Source organism: Pungitius pungitius, chromosome 3 (assembly GCF_949316345.1).
Source record: "Pungitius pungitius chromosome 3, fPunPun2.1, whole genome shotgun sequence".
Classification (NCBI taxonomy): Eukaryota; Metazoa; Chordata; class Actinopteri; order Perciformes; family Gasterosteidae; genus Pungitius; species Pungitius pungitius.
In genome coordinates this window covers 11,520,998-11,542,790 of record NC_084902.1, presented here as the reverse complement: position 1 = coordinate 11,542,790, position 21,793 = coordinate 11,520,998, and the positions used below count along the sequence as shown (strand labels likewise).

The window sequence follows — 21,793 nt, the reverse complement described above, 5'->3', positions numbered from 1 at the left end:
TCGAGTCCTAAGAAGCTCTTCTCGGGATGAGATGCATCATTTTATGTAGCAGAAAAGACTGCATCCTGGGATGTGGCCGACAGCGTTTATATAAAGTCATATAAAGTAAATAGATTACACAGTAAAACATTGACTTTTTGAAATGCAGAACAAAGGACAGGAAACGAAGGCAAAGTAAAGGCTGGCAGTAACAATAAGAGGTTTCGCCTGCGCAGCGTTGTGTGGGAAGCAGTGGCAGACCTAATGGACTGATTATTAGCACCTCTCACATCTGGGATGAAGCACAGGCCAGCTGTGGTTGTGGCAGAGTGCCATCAGAGGTCACCACGGAGCCAGGAGTGACTCCAGCTGTTTGCGAGTTTCCCAGCTGACACATAAACCCCGTCCAGAGGGATCAGCAGCGTTGTCTTCATTAAAATGATAATTGACGAGGCCAAAGCTGTAAAAGTGAAAAGTTAGGACCATAGAGACTGTGGAGAGAAGAGTGAGATCAGTGATTACCGAATGGATGTGGGTAACCTAGGGTCCACTAATGGCAAAATCAGAACGTCTAATGGGTCTTAAGAAGTAGGATAAATGAAGTTCCTTTAAAAAAAATCCTAAACATAGAGAAAAACCCAAGTGAAGAGAATTGAAACCAAAGTTGAATTTGCTAAACACTGCAGTTCTGCAAATAATCACTACTTTTTTTTTCTAAGGGGGAGTCATTCTCCACGAACATAGGGGGGGTTGAGTCATATAAAACAATGTTGTTTTTCTACCTTCAGTACTGTTTCAACGTATTATATTTTACTGTTTAATTGCTTTTGACATACCTTGACTTGTCTTAAAGAATGTATGTATAATAAATGGAAAAAAACATTATGTAGTATAGTATAACAGTTATGTTGTGTCAAAAAAAGGTATTGTGTCATATCTCAAAAGATTAATTAGCATGTTGAAAAAATAGTTAAAAAGTAATAGTATATCAAGTCAGGAAAGGGATAGTATGGTTATACATGTAAGAAAAAATGTTTGATGTTAGAATTTTGATGCCTGAAAAAGTTACCAGAGTGTGTCATTTGAAAAGTCATATAATCATACCATAGAATGGCAAAAAAAGTTAGTTCGTTATATAAAAACGTCATAGTATAGGTTTTCAGAAAAAGTTTAGCATTTACAAAAATGAATAGTCAAAGCTTACCATGTTGGAAAACCTCATGTGTCTTATGTCTAAAAAGTCACAAAAAGTACTAAAGTCACAAACATGGCATATTAGAAAAGTCTTTGCAAAGTATGTGCAAAATTTGTCAAAAAAGCCACAGTAAGCCTGAGGATGTTACAATACATGTTATAGTTTAGTCCATTGGTGCTAAACTTTTTTTTTTGAACCACTACAAAATATTTCTTTCCGCCAAGCAGCCCAAAGCTGTAAAACACACTGCTGTGCCATCAGTGTCTGATTTGGTAAACTGTTAACACTCTTTGTGTGGCTTGCACCTTGTGGACGTGTTTACAGTCGCATCGCTGTGACGCTTCAACCACGACTCCTTTGTTTGAGCGTTCAAGGCAGCAGTGACAGGTGATTGACAGGTGATGACAGGGGGCGTGTCCTGGGGGCGTTCCAGGTTGGGTCAAAGCACCATGGTGTACGGGAGACTGGATTTTTAGGATGAAAAATTGAATACCGTACAAAATTTAAAAAAATCAGTTCATGAACTAACACTTATTAAATTTAAATTGTATTTAGTTACTATTTTTAAAAGGACTTTTGAATGAAATCGTACGTACCCTCATTTGAGAACCACCGGTGTAGTATAACATTTCAAATGTGGTTGTAAAGTTTGTCTTCTAAAATGTAATACGTCACAAAAAAATAGGTTGTAATAATCCCGTTCTATAGTATGCCAGTATCTTAAAAGCAAATTGATTTAGTTAAAACTATGATTAATTGATGAAAATTTTCATTGCTAAACGTACTAAATAGAATCTAATTCCAACATAATCATTTACAGTTGAATGTAATGCAGAATTGGTGTAACATGATCCACTTTTTAATTAGAGAATTGTCCTAAATAACGTCTAGTTTAAGAATAATTGATAGAGGACCTCTGGTACGTGTCGGGTTGAGTTGATGAAGGTCTCGGAAACCGATGAGCAAAAAAAAGTGGGCAAATTAGACAAGGTGCACAAAATAGTAAATAGTTTTATTCTTTTTTTTTTTTTTAAACCATGCCACCGAACACTGACGCATACAGAGTTGTGCCTGAATCCACACTGAGAAAACACTTTCACACACTGTGTTACAAAGCTGTAATGAAGAGGGATTTTACTGCACACATGGCAAGAGGAACAACCCTGATTGGATACCAGGTCGAGCTTTGATCTGGCCCTGAGGTAGACAGACATTGACATAATCTAAACAATGCTAATTACATCCTTCTAGGACACATCAAATAAAAGGACATTTGCATTATCACAACATAGAAAGATCAAAGAATAAACCCTTTTTCAAAACAAAAGTGCTCTGTTTCTTTTGGTCCACCAAGGAAATCCATTTATAGTGCATGTTCATGTAGAATAGATACAGTGAATGTGTGTTTTCATGGCACTGAGTGTTGTTGGCTACTGAGGTGGGCATTGGTAATGCCCACCGATGCCCAGATTTGCAATACACACTGTTTTCATCCAGAAATCTCAGTCCATTGTCACGTTGAAGGGACCTGTTTGATGCAAGTCGCAAGCGGCCGTGATGTAAAAAGTACGCACATGTCTCTGAGTGACGATCACAGTATGTTTCTTCCAGTTGCAATGTTCAGACAAAGTGGATCTACATGGCAGTCTATCTTTAATTAAGTAACAATAAACAAACACCCAGAAACAACAACCAGTAGCACAGACCCATGTACTCAAGCACATCAATGCTCTAGTTATAAAAGAGGCACGAGGGAGGGATCTTAATCAAATCAGAGACTTATAAAACACACACACACACACAAACATTAAGATGTTTCTCAAATCATACCAAATGTAAACAGATAGCAAATTACTGTAATACAAAAATACAACATGTTTAAATCTATACGGCCTGTGTTAGGCTCACATTAGGGAATAACATACCGTGACAAGTTGTACATTACAGCTACACTACAACTGACAAAAACCTGCTCATAGTGATTCAATGTCAGAATTTTCTTTTCAGGTTTTGTATAAAAAACAACAACTTCCTCTCATGTTCTCTTAAATTTTCTCCTCAGAAATTCAGATTCATTAATCTTATAAGACATCTATATATAGCTAATGATAAAAACGTACACATAAAAGAGGCTGTTTTTTATTTCGCTGCGTGTCCGTTGAAAAAAAATGATGTATTGGTTCAAAATTAAAACTAGCGACTGAATAATTTGCAGTAGGTCTAAAAGTTAGAAGAGGTAAAACTCTCCCTCAAAGATCCTACCAAGACGACACAAAATGTGATTAAAACCAACCCATATTTGGTAATAAACAAAATATAAATAGCAAAACCGGTTGCATTGCAAAAGAAACTCAAATTGTCAGCAATTTGAATCTCGAAAAAAAAAAACCACCCACCGCAAGAAAGAAAAGGCAATTAAAGAGATGAGGTCAAAAGGTGGCAGCCATTCAAGTACATGCAACATAAAAAAACAACTCCAACATAAAACAGCAGGAAATAAAACTAAAAAGAACTCACAGGAATTTAAGTAAGATAATGTTGCAAATTTCAGCCAATGAAGCCTTCATGGAATCATTTTCATCTACTGCCCCTTCCGAGAAGATGACTCTGGTTTGGCAATCAATCAATCAATCAATCAATCCATCAATCAGTCAATCACTCGATCAAAAGATTCCTGCTACATATACAGGTGAGCAGTCACAGCCATGGTTGCTTTCATTGTAACCACAGTGGATCCTTTCCAGCTGCAGCCATTAGCTGAACGCTGTGTGAGGGAAGGAGGGAGAGTGCGTGTCTGCTTATGTGCACGAGGGCTAAAATAGTAAGTGGTCAAGAAACTTTGAGTTTAAGTCATTTCTTGGGGAAAATGCTAAATATTCTTAACGTGCTGCTTTTCATCGTTTCATATCATTGTAAACTGGATCTCTTCAGACTGGACAGTTGGTCGGACAACATAACAGCAGTTATTTGAAGATGTCACCAAAATGTGACTACTTTTCTGACATTTTTCATTCTAGACCATCTCTCACTTCATAGTAAAAAATAATCTAATTGATACTGAAACTAAAGTCCCAGCCCTAGTGTGTCAACACCGTTGATCTCAGTTGTCAGGTAGAAACCTTGTATCTCCCAGAGTGACAACTTACCACAATGTCTTTTTTTCCAGTTCATCCAAACTCCGTCAGACATTGTTTTTTTTTTTTTTAAACCCATAGAGAGACATGTAATCTTTCAGCATGAAAAAACAAAACCAAAAAAACAGCAACACTGGAGTAACGAGGTTTTCACCCAACAGTGACAGCGTGTGCGGGCGGGGAGGGGAGGGGGGGGGGGGGGACACGGGGGACACGGGGGACACGGGGGACGGGTCCAAGTCCCGCTCAGACGTAACAGACGTACAGGTAAGTCTTTTCTATCCTCCAGTCCGCCGGCACGTCCTCCGGCTTGTGGCCCTTTATGTGCTTCTGCATGGAGGCCAGGCTGGGGCAGAAGTCCTGGCAGACGGTGCACTGGTACGGAGACGCCCCGTTGTGCGTGCGCAGGTGCTTGATCATCGCCGAGTAGTCTCTGGAACGTTGGTGACACAGCTTACACTCGAACGGCTTCTCGCCTGAAAGATTGAAGCGCAGAGCGTTAACCTCCCCCCCCGTCGACCTGGCGAAACAGGGGCTCGCCTCCGTGTCAGTGCACTGTACTCGGTGTGTGTTGGTGCTCTACGCTTTAGACCTGTGTCGGGTTGCTAATTAGTCATCGGCGAGTCGGAGTCATCCGGCGCAGGTACGACAGAGGTGACCTCTGACCTCTGCGAGGAATCCGGTGGCAGGTGACCCAGAGAAAAACTGGAGTGGTTCTGTCGTGTTTGTATCGCTGATTTAAGACCATTCCACTTCAATCTTTTGAGAACAGGTCACAAATATAATGGTTGCGATAAAAAGAACATGGTACTAAAGCGACTTATACAGTAGAGTAAGTATAAGTAAATTGTTTGTGGGAGGATATTAGGTGAGTATTTATTTCACCAAAATGAGGACAAAATAAGTGAGACATAAAAATAATAAAATACCACCAAAGAAATTGAAGGGATTGGTCCATTTGTGGGACCTGTTGACAAAATCCTAAATTGCAACATGTTAAAGAACAGAGTGTGTCCTCGCGTGTGGACTCACCCGTATGTACACGGTAGTGTGTTTCTAGCTGGTGTTTGAGGCTGAACCTCTTCCCGCAGCCGTTGCACTCATAAGGCTTCTCCCCTGTGTGGATGCGCTTGTGGCCCCTCAGCGTGCCGTCGTCTCTGAAACAGCTCCCGCAGAACTCGCACTCGAACGGGTGATCGCCTGAAAAACACAGTCGGCCACCAACGGCAACACGGCACGTCATCGCGAGAAGCGTTTAAAAAGGCGCCTTCCTCGTGCTCCGCGCCGCGCGGGTCAACCAGTCGAAAGGGCCGTTCCGCACGTGCACCTCGAGCCCGGGAAGTGATGTGCTTTCAGACGATGTTAATGTTATGACACGAGGACGCTCCCCTTGGCTGTCCGCTAATAGCTAATAAAAGTCCGCCGGGCGTGTTCTGCTATGTTCTCTATACTGTAGCTAATCTATTTCTCTCCCAGGCCGAGGGTTTGACTCATCTCCGATGACCTATGTGCCTCATTATCTCAGTGTCCACAGCAACAGCCAAGTCAGAGGATACATTGCTCTCCTCATTACAGGGCCGATTCTCCCCCAATCCCCCGGCCCCACTGTGGAGCAGATGACATTTACAAAATGTTACTTCCAAGCAGAATGCCATACAAACAAGATACGCTGCCATGGCCAAAACTCCCTTCACTTCTGTCTCTTCACATCAATTATGGATTTGTCCTGTCTAGACGTCAAGCCATCCTGACAGCTGGGAGTGTTATTTAAGGTAAAAGAAGAAAGGGGGGACATCTTTTCAGTAAATATCTCGCAGTCTCCCGCGGCAGTAAAACTCACCCTTGGTAGAACACATAGACAAGTCATTTCCATTTGCTTTTCCTTCAAAATTTATTTGGGTTTCCGCTATCATTTTGGCTGAACCGCACTAGATCTGACAGCCGTGAATTGCGGAAGCCCAAAGGCTGACTAAGAACCCAAAATATAAACAGGATGAAATTGCCCAAAATATGCACCGGCCAGAACGGTACAGTGCTGTCATCAGAGAGGTGACTCATCTTAAAGAGAAGTGAAAAGGGGGGTGGGAGAAGATGCATGCAAATGATCATAAACCTTACAGCTACCTAAGGAAATTAACCCATATACATAAATAAATACAGCCGTCTTTGTCTCTTTTTCAAAATATGCACGCATTTCACGCCACGGGCTTATGTTTTCAGGACAGCCAACAACACCATAGGCAGCGATTAGGGTGGAAACGATCCCGTTTCTTACCCGTGTGCGAGCGCAAGTGTCTTTTGAGGGTCGTGTGGCTGGGGAAGGGGCGCTCGCAGTGGCTGCAGATGTAGCTGTGCATGCCTGCGTGGACCTCCATGTGCTGCTGCAGGGCCTTCTGGGTCTGGAAGCGCTTCGCACACAGCAGACAGAACACCGCCATGTCAGTCCCTGGAGAACGCACAAGACACAGACACACAGTTATTTCAGTACCATACACAGACAGGGCCTTAAGTGGGGAAACTGGGTCACTTCAACTTTGTGTGAGTCCTCAGAGGGAAAAGCTTCTTTCAAAGAGCAAGTGCCTCTACCTAAACTAACTCCCCTAAAAGCCCACAGGCACTTTCAACTGCGGGGTCTTTGTACCTTCTATTTTAAACCATGAAAGTCATTGTTTTCTGTAAGAATTTCCCACACAATGCACAGCATGCCAATCACACAATCAATGGCTTCTTCCCGGTGTGTTAGATGTGTAATTATTCCCTCCATTCCCCATCAGGAGTCAGCTCTAGCCTGTGAAGTCCTCTGTCTCTGTGCTCAAAGAGCGGCTGATAGTGGCTCCACCCTAAATGATGCCTACTCCATGCGCTCCGTGTAGAATGTTAAGTAGTGATATCAAGCCATTAAAGGCAGGACTGCAGGAAAAAAGAAAAAAGAAAAAACACAATCCAGTTTAATCCTGCGTGTGACCTGGCATCTCTTTGGGGCTGCTTTCCTGTTGCACCGCGTGTGGAGAGGAATACAGATGGGGTGTTGGCTGGCAGGGTGCAGCTCGAGTCAAAATGGCCATGTGAAGAAGATCCATTGGCTGTCATACAGTCGACACTTGATCTTCCCAGGCTCTGTGCGCCAGCACGCGAGCCCATTCCCGGAGCAAATTCATACATGCGGCGGAGAGCGAGGGACTGGTTAATCGGCTGCATTGGACATGATGTGCATGTCCTGGAGAGTGAGAGCTTTAATGTGAGATTATGAGGTCCTTATTTCTCCGTCTGCTCAGGTTGCAGATCATTTACAATGCTAGCAGGTCCCATTGCTCCTGACTCAGATTCAATCAGACATCTCCAGCGGAGGATCATTAGTAAACAGAGGACTGTGCCAGCACTTCATTGGAATTCAAGTGGGGTTGCTGTGTCGCATTTAAAATGCAGTCTGATGAGGTCCACTAAATCAAATCATTTGTTACTGTTATTGAAGTGCCTTGAGGCAACTGGCAATTAAATTGGAATTAACGCAGGGAAAGGGATACAGCACACTCATACTAAGAGGGAAGAGTGTCAGACACTTGCTTTAGGTTCAATCAAGTTAACAGGCGAGCTTTTTGAAAGTAGAAAGAAAAGGAAACAAATCAAGCAAATTCACATTTTCAAGGATAAATCCGGAACGTTCATTGTTTACTGTTTACTAATACACGTATCGCATTTGGTCAAACAAAGCAAGAGGCTTTCATCGATTTCACATTTCACGGATCAGTATAATTCCGCATAGAGGAACAATACCTCGTCTTTTGAAATTACAGAGTTTCTTTTTAAACCTAGAATACAAATCTTCGCCACAAAATGGCACAAATAGAACTGATCATTCGGAATCATTAACCGAGAGACGAGGAGATGAAAGACATTCCCTCATCCAAACAATCCTGCGGGGAGGCGATCCAGTGGAATGAACCGCACCTGTTCAGAGGCTTTAGCCTGTGGACTTTAACACAAAGGGCACACAATGAGGTTCAGGCCCTCATTGACCATGCCCATTAGTCATAGGCTCCTCGCACAGCTCCTACAATCCCTGTCTTCACGCTGTCGCCTAATGACCAAAGACCTTTCTCACCCACGGATCACAATATTTTAGTGGAAGACAAAAGACACCCCCCCCCCCCCCACCCCCCTTTCTCAACGCCTCTGCGCCCTCTCCACTCCCCTTATTCGCTGACCGTACAGGAAACCCTTTCACTGTCCAACCAGATTCCCTTTCTGCCTGAGTCATACCTAACTAACGCCAGCTCAGTGGACACTGTGCAACAGTGGAGCCTGGACAATGATCGATCCAAAAATGGATAAAGGCATTTCAAAGGCACAGAATAGACTCTCTGCGTGACCCGAGAGCCGGATCCACTCTCACCGGTGTATCCGGTAATATTGTCTGCAGCCAGCAGGGGGAGTGCTTTTTGTGTCTAGGATGGCTCAGCTGAAGGCTGAGCAGAGCCCTCAACCGGCTAAATAACATATTAACTTTAATCAAACTCCCCACTCATTAACCATCACATATTTTAAATGCGTGTTTCCACTGGTTTACGTTGTTCTTTCAGCTGTGAAAGTTTAACGTGCCCGTTTCTTTGGGGAGGACAGACCGTTACTCCTGAAACACTCGCACACTCTCACAGATCCTGTATCCTGCTCCTTCTGTCCCCAGAAATACTGAAACTTGAGTTCAGAAATATGACAAATATTCTGTCACAAGAATCTCCCTTTTGATCTCAGGTTGTCACACACTGACAACCGCTCAGCAGTCGCTTTTCGGTTTGATTCTGCGCAACCGGCGCTGAAAATAAATACAACAAATAATATCTTGACGTGTAAACAAAAAAAAAAAAGCGGGGAAGTGTTTGTATGCGTTCGCGGTGGCATTTCGCCTTGCCATTTGTGTAAACTTTTCAAAGAAAAAGGATTTGCAGTTGTAGAGTTTTCCAGTAAGCTGGGGTAATAAGTGCAGAGGAGCTTCTTTATGAGAGAGTAAGCCCTAAAGTTGGCCGTCACTGCCCTCTGCTTTCTCACCCTTAACCAGACAATGGGCTCGGGATTTGGTTTTTAAGGCACAGGATGACCCCTGACCCTTAGCCCTCAATGGGGTAAATACCATGTAATCAATGGTATTCCTCAAAGGCTGGAGAGTTGACTGAGCATTGTGTTTACTGGGAGGGAGCCGTAACAGTGGGAATAATGATTGCTTTCAAGCAGCGCTGATGCGAGGCAGAAAATATAAACATTTACTGTGCTCATCGTGTTACTGAGCCGCTTGTCTGCTGCACGCATTAGGTTCGGCGATTCAGGGGCAGTTTTGGGGGTTGCAACGCCATTTCAGCACATCTCCACCAAGACCATATGTGTGCTCATGTGACTTAACAGGGTCGGCCTTCATACATCTGCCACTCATTCAGCCCAACCGAGGTGGGAGCTAGCCCACTCTCACGCTGCCTGAGAAACAAAACCGTGTGTCTAGGCAACCAGATAGGATCATGGTCCTTGTTGGGGTGAAGTGTTCAAGCTAATCCCTTCATTCACAAATAAGCGCAGCCTGTTTCTTTTCAAGCGGCAAACAAAAGTTTTCCCACCCTGAGAATCTGAGAGTAAACCCACTGCAAATTGAACAAGAGATTGTATTCAGTGACGACCGCAGATCTGTATAATTTCTTCTGTGATAATCTAAACATCAGTGTCCCGAGCCCACCAATTAAACTGATTGATTCGTGTATAATTCGCCTTTTAAATTTGCTAAAAATATTTGGGAACGAAACGTATCATTTTAATGGAAGTATTTAAAGAGACGCTTGCATGATTTGATCTATTAAGGGTATGTGTTTTGGGAAATTGAGAATGACAGCTAATTTCAAACCAAACAAATATTCTGCTGCCATCAAAAGGAATTACACACAGATTTTTATAATGTACCACATTACATCATGGCTGATCGTGTCCTCTAGCTAGAGAATGTGATGATACTATAACAGTAATGTCTTAGGGCCCTGCTCAGTGTACACAATGAGATCACCTCCTCACGGCTCACAGATATCACCCAGTTAAACATCCACAGTTATGCAGGCTGCATTACGCGCTAGACGTAACGTAACACGTACGTGTTCATGCAGACAGCAGCACATACACAAACACGACAGTACCTTAAACAACCCCGGGCGCCCATCGGCAGACTGCTAATCTACCGGAGCGAGGAACAAGCGACTTAATAATTAATGCAACAAGTGATACGTTCCTCGTGTTTAACCACCATTCCGTGGATCGGATGAGGTCGCACGCGGGTTTCAGACGCCTCGAAAGGTTTACAATATCATTTCAATCAACAATATTTCAGTCAATGTGAGGCGACGACGATGCATCCCGGGTCTTTGTGCATCGTGACAGTCAGTGGAAATGAATTCCAGGGCGCAATGGCCAAAGACAGCACAGATGAAATCAGTTTGAGGCTTGTATGAATTAACAGGAGGGTGTAATATGATGACGGACACACAATTAGGGGAGCTAAAAGGTCTGCCTCTGAGCCGGGGCTGTATCTGAATGGGCTAAAGGACTGTTTAATCAGGGCTCGGACAGAAGGTAATATTATTCACTTGATGAGGCAGCCTGTTATGTCTGGAAACAGTGCAGCTGCTGTGAGTACACAAAGGCAGCACTCTCATGGCCTTTGCCTTGAAGGCAAGGTGGTAAAATGGTCTGCCAGTATTGCTTGAGGCACACTGTATACAGTCTATTTCTGTGCGTGCTGTAGATAAGCTACAGACTTGGGTTTTTCCAAAAATTGAGAACTCTGTGCCCCAGAGCCCTCGAATTGCTCTGATGAAACAAACCCCTTTGTTGTGAGAGCAATTCAGAGACAGATCCATTCTTTTATTTTGGGCACCGACAAGTAGGTCAGAGGAGACTATGACAGTGCTGTGCTGAGGAGTAAATAGCAGCACATGATGTTGTTTTCCTCTTAGTCCTGGCCTCCAACACCAGCAGCGATCCTCCTGGCTTCAGGAAGTCCCCACATGGCCCCTACCCCCGTCCCTTCCCGTAGTCCACCCCGCCCCCACATCCTCCCCCCCCCCCACCCTCTTTGATCTCTCCAACTTCAGCAAGCCACGGCCGTTCACCTCTGACATATCAATACAGCTAAAGAGACTTCCACTGCAGACAGCCTAGAGTTGCCAAATTGCATCAAAGTAAGATCTTCCCAAAGTAGTTCCCTTCTCAGCGGTTATGCCACAGGGCCAATTTAAAGCCCAGGCTTCACAAAAGGCAAAAAGAGAGATGATGGGCACAATCCACAACACAGCGGATGGAATCACCTGTAACTCACGTTAGTGTAGGCTACAACCAAGGACGAAGAGCGACAATGAGAGCCAGTCAAAAGGGTCGCAGTAGAGCGCGTCAGAGCGGGGGGAGTAATGCCCTCCTGCCCCCTGCTGTGGGTACACTGCCAAGCTGAAACCAAGCTCTGCATGTTTACAATTTGGGGAGGCGAGGGTAGAATCTTTTGGGCATCGTTAACACTCTTCCATGTCCACAGGCATTAAGTATTCATACTGTGTGTGCCACCCCCAGTTACAGTTACATGGCGATGCTCCAGCGAGGGTTATCGCCTTTCTCTGACAGTAGCAGAAAAGGTGTGGATTCAGACACTTGTATTTGGGGGCATTTGTGTCGTCTGACAACTACACAACTTTACACAACAACATTTTTCACAGTCAGAGAGTCCAACAAGTGACGCTAATTCTTTCTCACTTCATGGTAGTGGGATGTTATTCAAGAGTGAAATCCCACCTCACGTCACTGCATACTTGGGAACTTGCCAGGGTAGTTGCTTCATATTTGACTGATCATCATTATTGTGTTGACAAAAAATGGGTCATAGATTTTTTTTTTTTTTTGGTGCACCCTAGAGGAAGGCAACTAAATGTTTATCACTATCAATCAGGTCATTTAGATGTTAGAAAATACTTAAAGGGTAAATGAAAATCCGAGGGGTTTCTATTTCTGTCCCAAATATTGACAGTAAATGTTCGTTTGAAGCGGTTAATCAATTCTCAAAATGGATCATTTTCTGTCATTTCGTGTTCCAAGAAGAAGATCAATAAGCCCTATGAAATGTCTTGTATTGTAAGTAATTCAATGTGTACTTACTAAAAACCAGCCAAAATCTGCTCAAATGTAAGCAACCAAACGTGGGAACTGCGGAACGACTTCGTATCTTTTTTCATTATTTTAAAACAGATGGAGAGATTCTCACCATGTTTTATGTATCTTAGTTTAAAATCAGTTTTATGTTTGACCTGGCAAGCCCTTACAAATAATGTGATAAACATGAAAGAGATCATTATATTGTGGTGCACAAGAAGTAGAAGAAGGAAGAATATATAAAATGTATAATAATGATCTCTTGATAACAATACAAAATGCTAATTGTCTGATTAATAGTTTATACATGTTTATATAAGGCCTTATGTCATTGTTTCCCTTTTATTCTCCCCAGGAAGCAGAATATTGTAGCTGGCTTGCTTCCAATAATGCAGAAGTCTGTTAATATGGGTTTTAAGAATTGTGTGAGCTTGTTCCTGACGGTTAATGCCAGTCATTTAACGAACGAGAAAAGCTTGTAAAACAAACATTTTCTTAAGATCATTGAAAAAAAACGGAAGGTGTTGGTCTTGTTGTTGAGTGTGGGGTAAATAATTCCACAGGCATGAGGTGAGGATAATATATCTGTGACACTGACACTGTCATGTTGGTGCTGTAAAGCCACGGCTGTGGCAAAGTGGCATGCAGTGGGTTTGGATGCCAGGAGATATTACTGGGTGATATGTGAGAGGGCCTCCCACCTCCATGTTGATAAATTATGGAGCATCGTGACGGGAACGGTTAAACCGAGCTAGCGTGACAGGCAAGTTTAGCCCTGCGATCACAATTCCCGTAGTCACGGATTAGTCAACAGTTCAATGCATGCCTTCCAGGTCAGACATAGTGTGTGTGTGTGTGTGTGTGTAAAATTACCTGTGTGCGTTTGCCTGTGGGCTTCCAGAGCGTCCTCTGAGGAGAACGTCGCTCCGCACTGATCACACACCAGCGCCTCTGCAGGAGCTGTAGGTGGAATCAAATTCACAATAAGGCGCCTTGATCAGACAGTAATGTGTGTTTGTAATTGTAGAGTAAGTCAGTTTATTTAGCATTTAAAAGGGAACTGTGGGAAAAGAGACGAGGCAGGAACAAAGGAACCCCATTTGAAAAAGTCACCAGAGAGCCTCGCTTGTCACACACTTGTGCTTTTCAGGTGTTAACATAAGGAAGCCAACGCACCGAGTACAATGGAGCAGAGGAAAGCGCCGTAAAGAACACAACTCGGGACAAACAAAAGCACCAGACAGGGTGCAACGGCCCTTCTTCGTGACAAAAAAAAAAGAAAAAAAAAAAGAGCCGAGCTGGAGTTTTATTTACCGTGCCCTGTTATCAGTCTCTGAACAGTGAGCAGACTGTCTGCCCGAGAGGCCACAGAAGGGCTGGGTGTTCTCTCTACAGCAGACGCTTTCCAGCCTGCAGCACATCCCTTTATCAAAAAAAACCCCAACACCCCTAATCCCATCGCATGCACTGTAACTACAGTTCCCAGTTGACCTTTGGAACGTCCTTGTCTGTTCTGATGAAGACATTAAAAGAGACGAGTATGTCTACTGCTTGCAGAAATGGTCAATCCTTGTTCTGCACTTACCTCACACCTGCACAGACAGACACGCACACAGACGCACACACGTTCTCGCTCTCTCAGACACACATGCACACACACACAGCTGTTTGGATGTGGGTTGGCTCTCACAGAGATGTAAATCGGTTGCAGATCCATACTGGCCCGGGGCTCATTCACTGATCTATTTTCTGCTCAGCTGGCTTTAAATGAAGTTAAAATGACTCATTAAAACACCCACAAGCTTTGGGAACTCGTAGCGCTACGGCCTAAATGTGGTCCTCTTTCAACTCTCACGATGCCTCTTTACACAGACACCGTGCCACTCTTTCCCAGCGCCGCTCACAAATAAGGAAAAAGACCCAATCTGTTCATTTCTAACAACCACATTTTCTGAAAACAAACCGGTGACTGTTTTGTGATCCCTCTGTTTTGTTACACTGTACAAAAATAAAACTTGGTGGAAAGTGGTTATATAGGAGCAACACGGGAACAGCGCCGCAGACGCTGATGTTGTGTGACGCTGTCCGGTGCGGTGTGTTGTGTTGTGTGAGATTGTGTGATAAGGGAAGAGGAGAACATAGTGCATTGTCTTGTGCAGTCAAAGGCACGGAGTGTGCTCTCATCCATAAACCATCAAACTGTCTCCAGACGCGGCTGCAATCGTCCTCCATCAAAACACTTTGTCTGGCATACCAAAATAAGAGCCAGCATCGAGCTGAATACCAAATCAGCCCATTAGAGCAGTGGAGCACTCGCTCCTTAGCAACCAGCGGGATCTAAGGCTGCTATACCGAAATACACAGTGACAAAGAAATGAGATCCACATCTCTCTCTCTTTTTTTTTTGTAGTATTATGGGTTGACACGTCGGGATGCGGAGAGTTTATACAGAAATTCAAATGAGGTTAAAGGTGCTGCAGTTGTTGATGTCACCATGAATTGGAAATCAAAGATCTGCTAGTATTTCAACACAATGTGTGTGTTTAGGGTTATGCAGAGGGTATGAAGGGACAACTCAGGTGAAGTTCAAAGAAGCAGATTCCCTCTCATCTGTCAGCAGTATGTCATGTTGGGAGAGGGCAGGGACCTCGCCTTGTCTATACACATATTCCGACTGAGGTTTATGTTTCTGTTTTAGTCTCATTTTTAGTCTCCCCCCCCCCATCCCCCCCTTTTCATCCACCTCCCACCTCCACCCCCTCCCCCCTCTGCTCCTCTTTCTCTATTTTGGATAAAGTAGCTGGGAGAGCAGTCAGGTCTGATTAAGTCTGCATTTGGGTACAGTGTGTTCCTGGACACACATCTGCGAGCGAGCCATCACACACGCTTCGGAACACTGGCAGAACACCCAGGCCTGCCGGCAGCTGATGATGTCATCACTCAGAAGGGGCAGAGCTGGCGTGCTGCCAGAGTCTCCGAAAAAAGGAAAACACGGAAACGATTGAAACGGACGGAGAGACTGGAGAGCGACGGAGAGGAGGTGGAGGGAGAGAGAGGTACGTAGACGTAGAAGCATGCAAAAGAAAGCATGATCCAAGCATTCGGAGCAGCACTAACTGGTGGGGGGGTTGTAGTATGAACAGGTGCATTCGAAAGGACGCACAATCGAGGGGCTTCATGGCCACTGAATACTCTGAGATGAGAGTGCAACAGTTCCTGAGTACCTGTGTGAGACAGCATGTGCATCCTTAGCCGCATGCTGTCCTGGAAGTGTTTGCCACAGTATTCACAGCCGTGGCCTTTCTCCTCGTTGTGCAGCCTCCTGCGGAAAGACAAACACAAATGCGAGCGTGTTAACAGGGAGGAGAACAGAGCGAGCACGCACTTGTGATAATAAAAGTATCTCGTTTCTGTGCCCTTTTTTTTTTTTTTCTTCTTCTTCTTCTGTAAGGTCTCCCTAACCCAGAAGCATCATTGTCCTCGCAACAAGAGGAGCATGTTTTAATTCCGTCAAGAATCCCTCGCTGAATGCAACATCATTAGTGTGAGAGGCCCTTGGAGTTGTGAATCACAACGCATGAATGCTAAAAGAACACAGACAATGGGATATCTTGCTAATTTCAGAGTGCAGACATACGCGTGCCTCCACCCGCGAGCACTGCAAGACAGTGGGCATACACACAAACAACACACAACACACGCACACCCCCACACACACACACACACACACTTCTCCTGTAAGCGCAATGAAAAAAAGGAGAAAAGACGATGATTCGCTGAAGCTCCGGCGGCAGCGAAACCTATCATATCATATCACACACATCCGTGCGTGCGAGGCATCTGTACTGTTATCCTTACATCACCCTGCTAACAGCCTGCAAAGACTCCACCATTAAATGAACTCAGTGGTCAAAATGAATGAGTCTCGAGATACAACTTAGCACGCTTGAAATCAACATTATCCCATTAGGGAAAAGGGAGCGACGTGATCAGGAGCGGGTTTTTTATTTATTTTTTTCTTCTGTCATTTTAAAAGATGATGATGTAATAGAGCATGAGTTTCGTTTGTTTTTATTTACGGTTTCATAATGCCCCAGTAGTCTGAGGTTTCAACCATGTAACGGTGATGTGTGTAACTCATCTCTTTCCATCCGCATTTAATGATGCGGATGGCAGTGAAGTGGTTTGAAAGGTTGACCATGTAACCACACGTTCTCAGGTCGGGTTCGGCTCAACAGGTTTATTGCGTTTCATCTCCTGTCTCAACAAACACAAAAGACCCGGAAAAATAAATATAATGAAAATAAATCTAATTGTATTATTTCAATCCCTATTCATTTAAAAAAAATACTGTGTTCACAGGTTGCCAGATCTCCATATAATCTTAACATTTTATTGTGAAGGCATCATAATGCAGTCTTTGTGTACTCACAGCAGCTGCACTGTTTCCAGACATAACAGGCTGTAATGCAATAATGCATATTTCTACCTTTAGTTAAATTTATTTTGTTATTTTTGAAGTACTACTTGAGCAAGCATCCAAAACCAAATCTGTCAATTATCTGTAGTTTCGGTCAACGGAGAACCTTTCACAACCAAACTCCAAAATGTCAATCTGCACACCAGGTGTATGCTCAGTGACCTGATTACAGACCTCCTAAAACTTCATTTCATCCTTAAGCAGTGCCACCAATGTAACTCCTTCTACCTGCGGACATGCGGGCTGTCTCCGCGAGTAAAGCACTGCGCATCACTTAATATCCCACAGGACGCTCCGTTTCACCGGGCGGAAATGTCAGCCACGGGGCGCGAAGGGGAGGGGAGGCGAGGGCCGCGATCCTAATCACGGGCTAAATGCAAAAATGAGGGATTTCGACTCACAGATTTCCTTGTTTCTAATGATTAGCGATGAGTCAAACACCGCCAAGCCCTCACAATTACAAGCATCCGCAATTAAGTTAATGAGAGTATAGTCACTGTGCGAGTCGGTCACTTTTTGAGGACGATGACAGAATGGGAGCTGACAGGCTTGTGAAGGAAGAAGGAATGAACTAAACACAACAGAGCAGGTTGTGAAGCAGAAGTTATCCATCATCTAGCTGAAGCGTCCAGCCCGGTCCCTGCTGAGAGGCTCCTCTCTGCTGAAGCAAAGGAATGCATATCAAATAGCCTGGGAGGCAGCCTGTTGTGTGGGGCACGCTTCTGCACAAATAATCAACCGGAATTTAGGAAAATAAAGCTGAGAAGATAACAGCGTAATCCCTGCGATAAGGCTTCTGTACGTCAAATTCCTGATCGAGACCCCGATTCACTACTTCCCGAGCTGTCCCACTGTTAAGACATGAAGAGCAGGTGTCCCTGTGAATAAATCAACATAATTGCTGTTGCTCCTTCCAGCTTTTAACCCTCATAGTATTTTTAACATTCTAGGGGCCTGGGGTGTGTGTGTGTGTGTGTGTGTGTGTGGGGGGGGGGGGGTCAGTCCAATGCTTTTCCCAACAGAATAATCAGCTCACATTCATCCAGCCGCACAAGCTCGCCTGCACCTGCACATCCCTCTAAACCTCTTTTACACGCGGCAGACGTTTGTTGGCAGAAATGTTCCGTGTAGAAGTGTCATGAAAAATGCCATTGACAATATAACTAGGCCCTCTTTCTTTTGGATTTGACAAGTCATTGTTACATTTTGGAAACCGAGTGGCGTATTTAAGATGCGCGAAAGTGGGATTCAAAATATAGCGTGAATGAATGTGCCGCGCGTTACCTGTGCTGCTCCATGGCCTGCCTGCTGTGCAGCTGAAGGCCACACTCGCCACAGCACTGCTGGCCTGGGGCCTGGCCCTCGTGCCTCATCCCCGCCGCGAACTGGCCCAGCCTGCTGAGGAGCTCCCGGTGCAGCAGGCCTTGGTGCAGGAGGCCGCTGTAGGCCCTCGGGTCCAGCGGCACGCCCAGGGACGGGGCCGCCGAAACAGACACCGGCAGCATCCCCTCCCCCGTGTGGTTGGAGGGCACGGAGTACATGGAGGCCAGATGTTTCTCGGAGATCCCGGGGAAACAGTCGAGGGGGCTCCCCGCCACTTGGCCTCCGTCTTCCGGGCCTATGTGCAGCTCCCGAGCGCTGGTGATGACGCTGCCTCTCAGCGGCGTTCCCGGGCCCTCGTCCCTGGGATGCTCTGACGTGCATCTTCCCTCTCCGGCGCTGGAGGAGCGGCCCTCGCAGCCGTCGGCGTCGTCCACCTGCATGCTCTCTGATTTGATGCTTCTGCCGGGATCCAGGATTGAGGCTTGGGGTAGCTCTGAGCGGTCACGCGGAGGCTGCTGGGAGCTTTCCATGTCTTCCTCCGTGTCCAACTTGGGGCTCAGATCAGGAGCCGCCTTGGGCTCCGGGCCAGGGGAGCTCCCCTCCGTCATGTGGTAGAGCGCCAGGTGGTGGAGAGCGGTGGGGGTGACGCGGTTGTGTCCGTCCTGTATGGTATGCTTCTTGGACATCAACATGTGCCGCCAGTGCCTCGCCCTGCTGTGGTCGCTGTGGTCCCCCGAGCCGGGAGTCTTCGCCGCCACCTCCTCGCTCTCCTCCGCCTGGATGGTCTCCAGCACCTTCAGGCACTGCTCCTCCAGGTACTCGATCTCCAGGATCTCGGCGGCGTACAACAGGTCATCCAGGTCCTCGGCCGTGGCCTGGAGCGAGGCGGTGTAGGCGTACTCCAGGATCTGCTGGAAGGTCTTGGGGGACAGGAAGTCCAGGGCGTAGCGTAAGCTGCTGCGGTGGAACAATATCTCAAACATTTTGCTCGTGCAGGCCAGGACGGTGCGGTGCGCCGGGAACTCCTGGCCGTCCACCGTGATGATGACATCACACAAGGTGCCGGTCAGACGCATCTGATTGGCGCGCTGCAGAAGCGTGCCGGGGTGGGTGGGGTTGTGGAGCTGGAGCACACCCATATTTGTCAGACCCGTATCCGCTCGGACCTTGGCCGAGCCCACGCATGAGGTGTGGGGGTTCCGCCTTCTTCACTTGCCTTCAGCTAGTTGTAGCTCTGTAGTTTGGGTGGAGGGGGGCGGGGGGGAGGGGGGGTGGGTGGATGAGGAAGGGTAGAGGACCATTAGAAGGCAGTCTTACTTTAAAACGTGATGCAAAACACCAGTGTGCACTTTCATCCGTGATCAATATAACGATCAATATACATATTTTTGCGGAAATAATATTTATTGAGAAATACTATTATAAATGTAATTTTCTTTCAAAAAACAAAACCTTATCCTGGTCTCTTTTGGGGATTTTATTTGGTGCACGCTCCATGTTTATGTATTTTAATTAGGAACCAAAAGCAGACAACAGGTCGATAGGCACAAAGCAACAGTTTCCATTGCAGGTGATTATTCTGAGGTCTCTGTGAGAGCGGTCACCTCTCTGTAATAACGGCTGCATGCCGAGAGGAGACGGCTCAATTTATCAAGCTCCTCACGCACACGCACACACGCCCGCGCCCCTCAACAGGTAGGCCCGCTATTAACAAAACGCCTCGACGGGTTCGTTAGTTCGTTAGTTCGTTCACGCCGCGCGCGTTCACGATTGGATGCGTTAAAGGCAAAAACATTTTTTTTTTTTTTAAAGAAAATCTCTGAATAAGTTATAAAAGTATCGCATTGACTGACGGAAGCGCGGCGACGCCAGTCCGTCCGGACACGAGTGCGTGCGCGTTGAGCCGATTTAAAGAGGCGAACTGGGAGCGTGAGCGATGGTGTAGGACTCTCGAGTGATGCTGTCAGGCTGCTGCATCCTCAACTATCCGCAACACCGGAGCGCATCAGGTGCACACATCCACCTCATTTATTCAAACACATTGCGACAAATTAACCCTCTGCGCGCGCGGGCTTTTTTTTTTTTTTACTGTCAGCGCTGATGATTGAGGGGAAGCGCGAGCGTTCCGTTTTAATAGAAGAACCATATAGTTTATCCGAAACAACAACAACAACAACAACAAAAAAACGGACAGTCTGTGATGCCGAGTGAGCTCAAGTTTGTAGAATCTTAAATCGGGGCTGCGGTCAAACTTGGTCAAATCTGCTGCGAAACGATATTATGACCACCCGGTAAAAAAAAAAAAAAAAAAAAAAACTGACATTATTCCACATATTCATTCCCGAAATAAGTCAAAGATTGTAAAGTAGTTCATCGGAGCGCAGTCGCCGACAAACGCTGAGTTGTAACGGTAGTAAGTGTCGCCTGTCCCCGCGGTTGTCCTTACCTCTGTCTCCTAACGTCCTCCGCTGACTACCCGGGCAGCATCACGGTTACACGTTTCACAGAACCCGCTCCAAACTCAGTCCTGCTCCGAGTAAGCAAATCACCAGCCAGCCGCGGCGGGCGAATCAGCGCGGCGAAGTCAGCGCTTCCGAGTCAAGCCTTTCAAAATAAAACCGGCGCTCTCGAGGCGTTTGACTCGCCGTGTCTTTGTTGAGGAAAAAGCGAAGAAAGCACCAACGTGGAAATCACACGGACGAGATGATAAATGGTGCTGTTGTACGCTGCATCCGAACCAAAACATTTGTTTTATTTGTTGGTTAAATTGGTTGGGAAAGTGGGGAACTGTAAAAAATGTTACAACTGACATAAATTTCAATTACCCATTTTTTTAAATAGGTAACAATAATTAACAAACAGACCTTCTCTGAGTACAGATTTTAAGAGATGCCTTGTGTTCGTAATTTACAACAAGAAACCCCTATTTTCGTTTTCTGCCTCAGTACAATTTTTTTCTTTTTCAGATCTTTAACTCATCATTGTTAATATGTTGTTGCATTGCTTACCTTCATTTGGGTAAAAAGTTACACAAGGATGAAGAAGGAACCTTCAGTTTCACCAATAGCTTCCATTTCTTCTGCTGCGCTCACAATATCTAGGTAGAGAAAGCAGGGAATGAAAATGTTTAGAGACATTTGGAGAACTCACTTGTTGTCTTTAAAGTCAGGCAAAAATGTGGGAGGGGTTCTTTGGTGTGCAAGCAATGTTGAGCAAGTGGGGGAAGGGGAGCAAGAGGGACATAACTCAATCATGTGTCCGTATGGAGATTATTGAGATGTTGCAAATAAACCTGAATGCTCCTTCTGCAATTGTTGTCATTTTTGGAAATTTCAACAGATGTTTGCTGGGTATATTTTAAAGATACTATACGGCACTCTGGTGATCCAGTGCTTTAAGGCGCTGACCCATGCGGTCAACTGGGGTCAAGAATGTCAGTCCACAATAATACACCCATCCCCCCTTCAGCCAACACTTTTCAAGTATTTGTTAACCGTTGAATTATTTCCCACCAATCTG

General features: G+C 45.3%; 1 protein-coding gene across 2 annotated transcripts; it reads right to left on the bottom strand.

The window, feature by feature from the left end:
• Positions 1-2,171: 2,171 nt before the first annotated feature.
• zbtb16b (zinc finger and BTB domain containing 16b) lies at positions 2,172-21,788 on the bottom strand. 2 transcript variants are annotated; one of them, XM_037468748.2, is made up of 7 exons: positions 21,283-21,788; positions 18,236-19,508; positions 15,696-15,793; positions 13,345-13,431; positions 6,584-6,754; positions 5,341-5,508; positions 2,172-4,784 (listed from the first exon to the last, which is right to left on the bottom strand). In XM_037468748.2, the coding sequence occupies exons 2-7, from the start codon at positions 19,411-19,413 to the stop codon at positions 4,555-4,557; spliced, it is 1,932 nt and encodes a 643-aa protein (XP_037324645.2). In that variant the 5' UTR covers positions 19,414-19,508; positions 21,283-21,788; the 3' UTR covers positions 2,172-4,554. The 2 variants fall into 2 exon arrangements, with proteins under 2 accessions (XP_037324645.2, XP_037324636.2); XM_037468739.2 differs by lacking the exon at positions 21,283-21,788 and adding an exon at positions 20,721-20,881.
• Between the last annotated feature and the right edge of the window lie 5 nt (positions 21,789-21,793).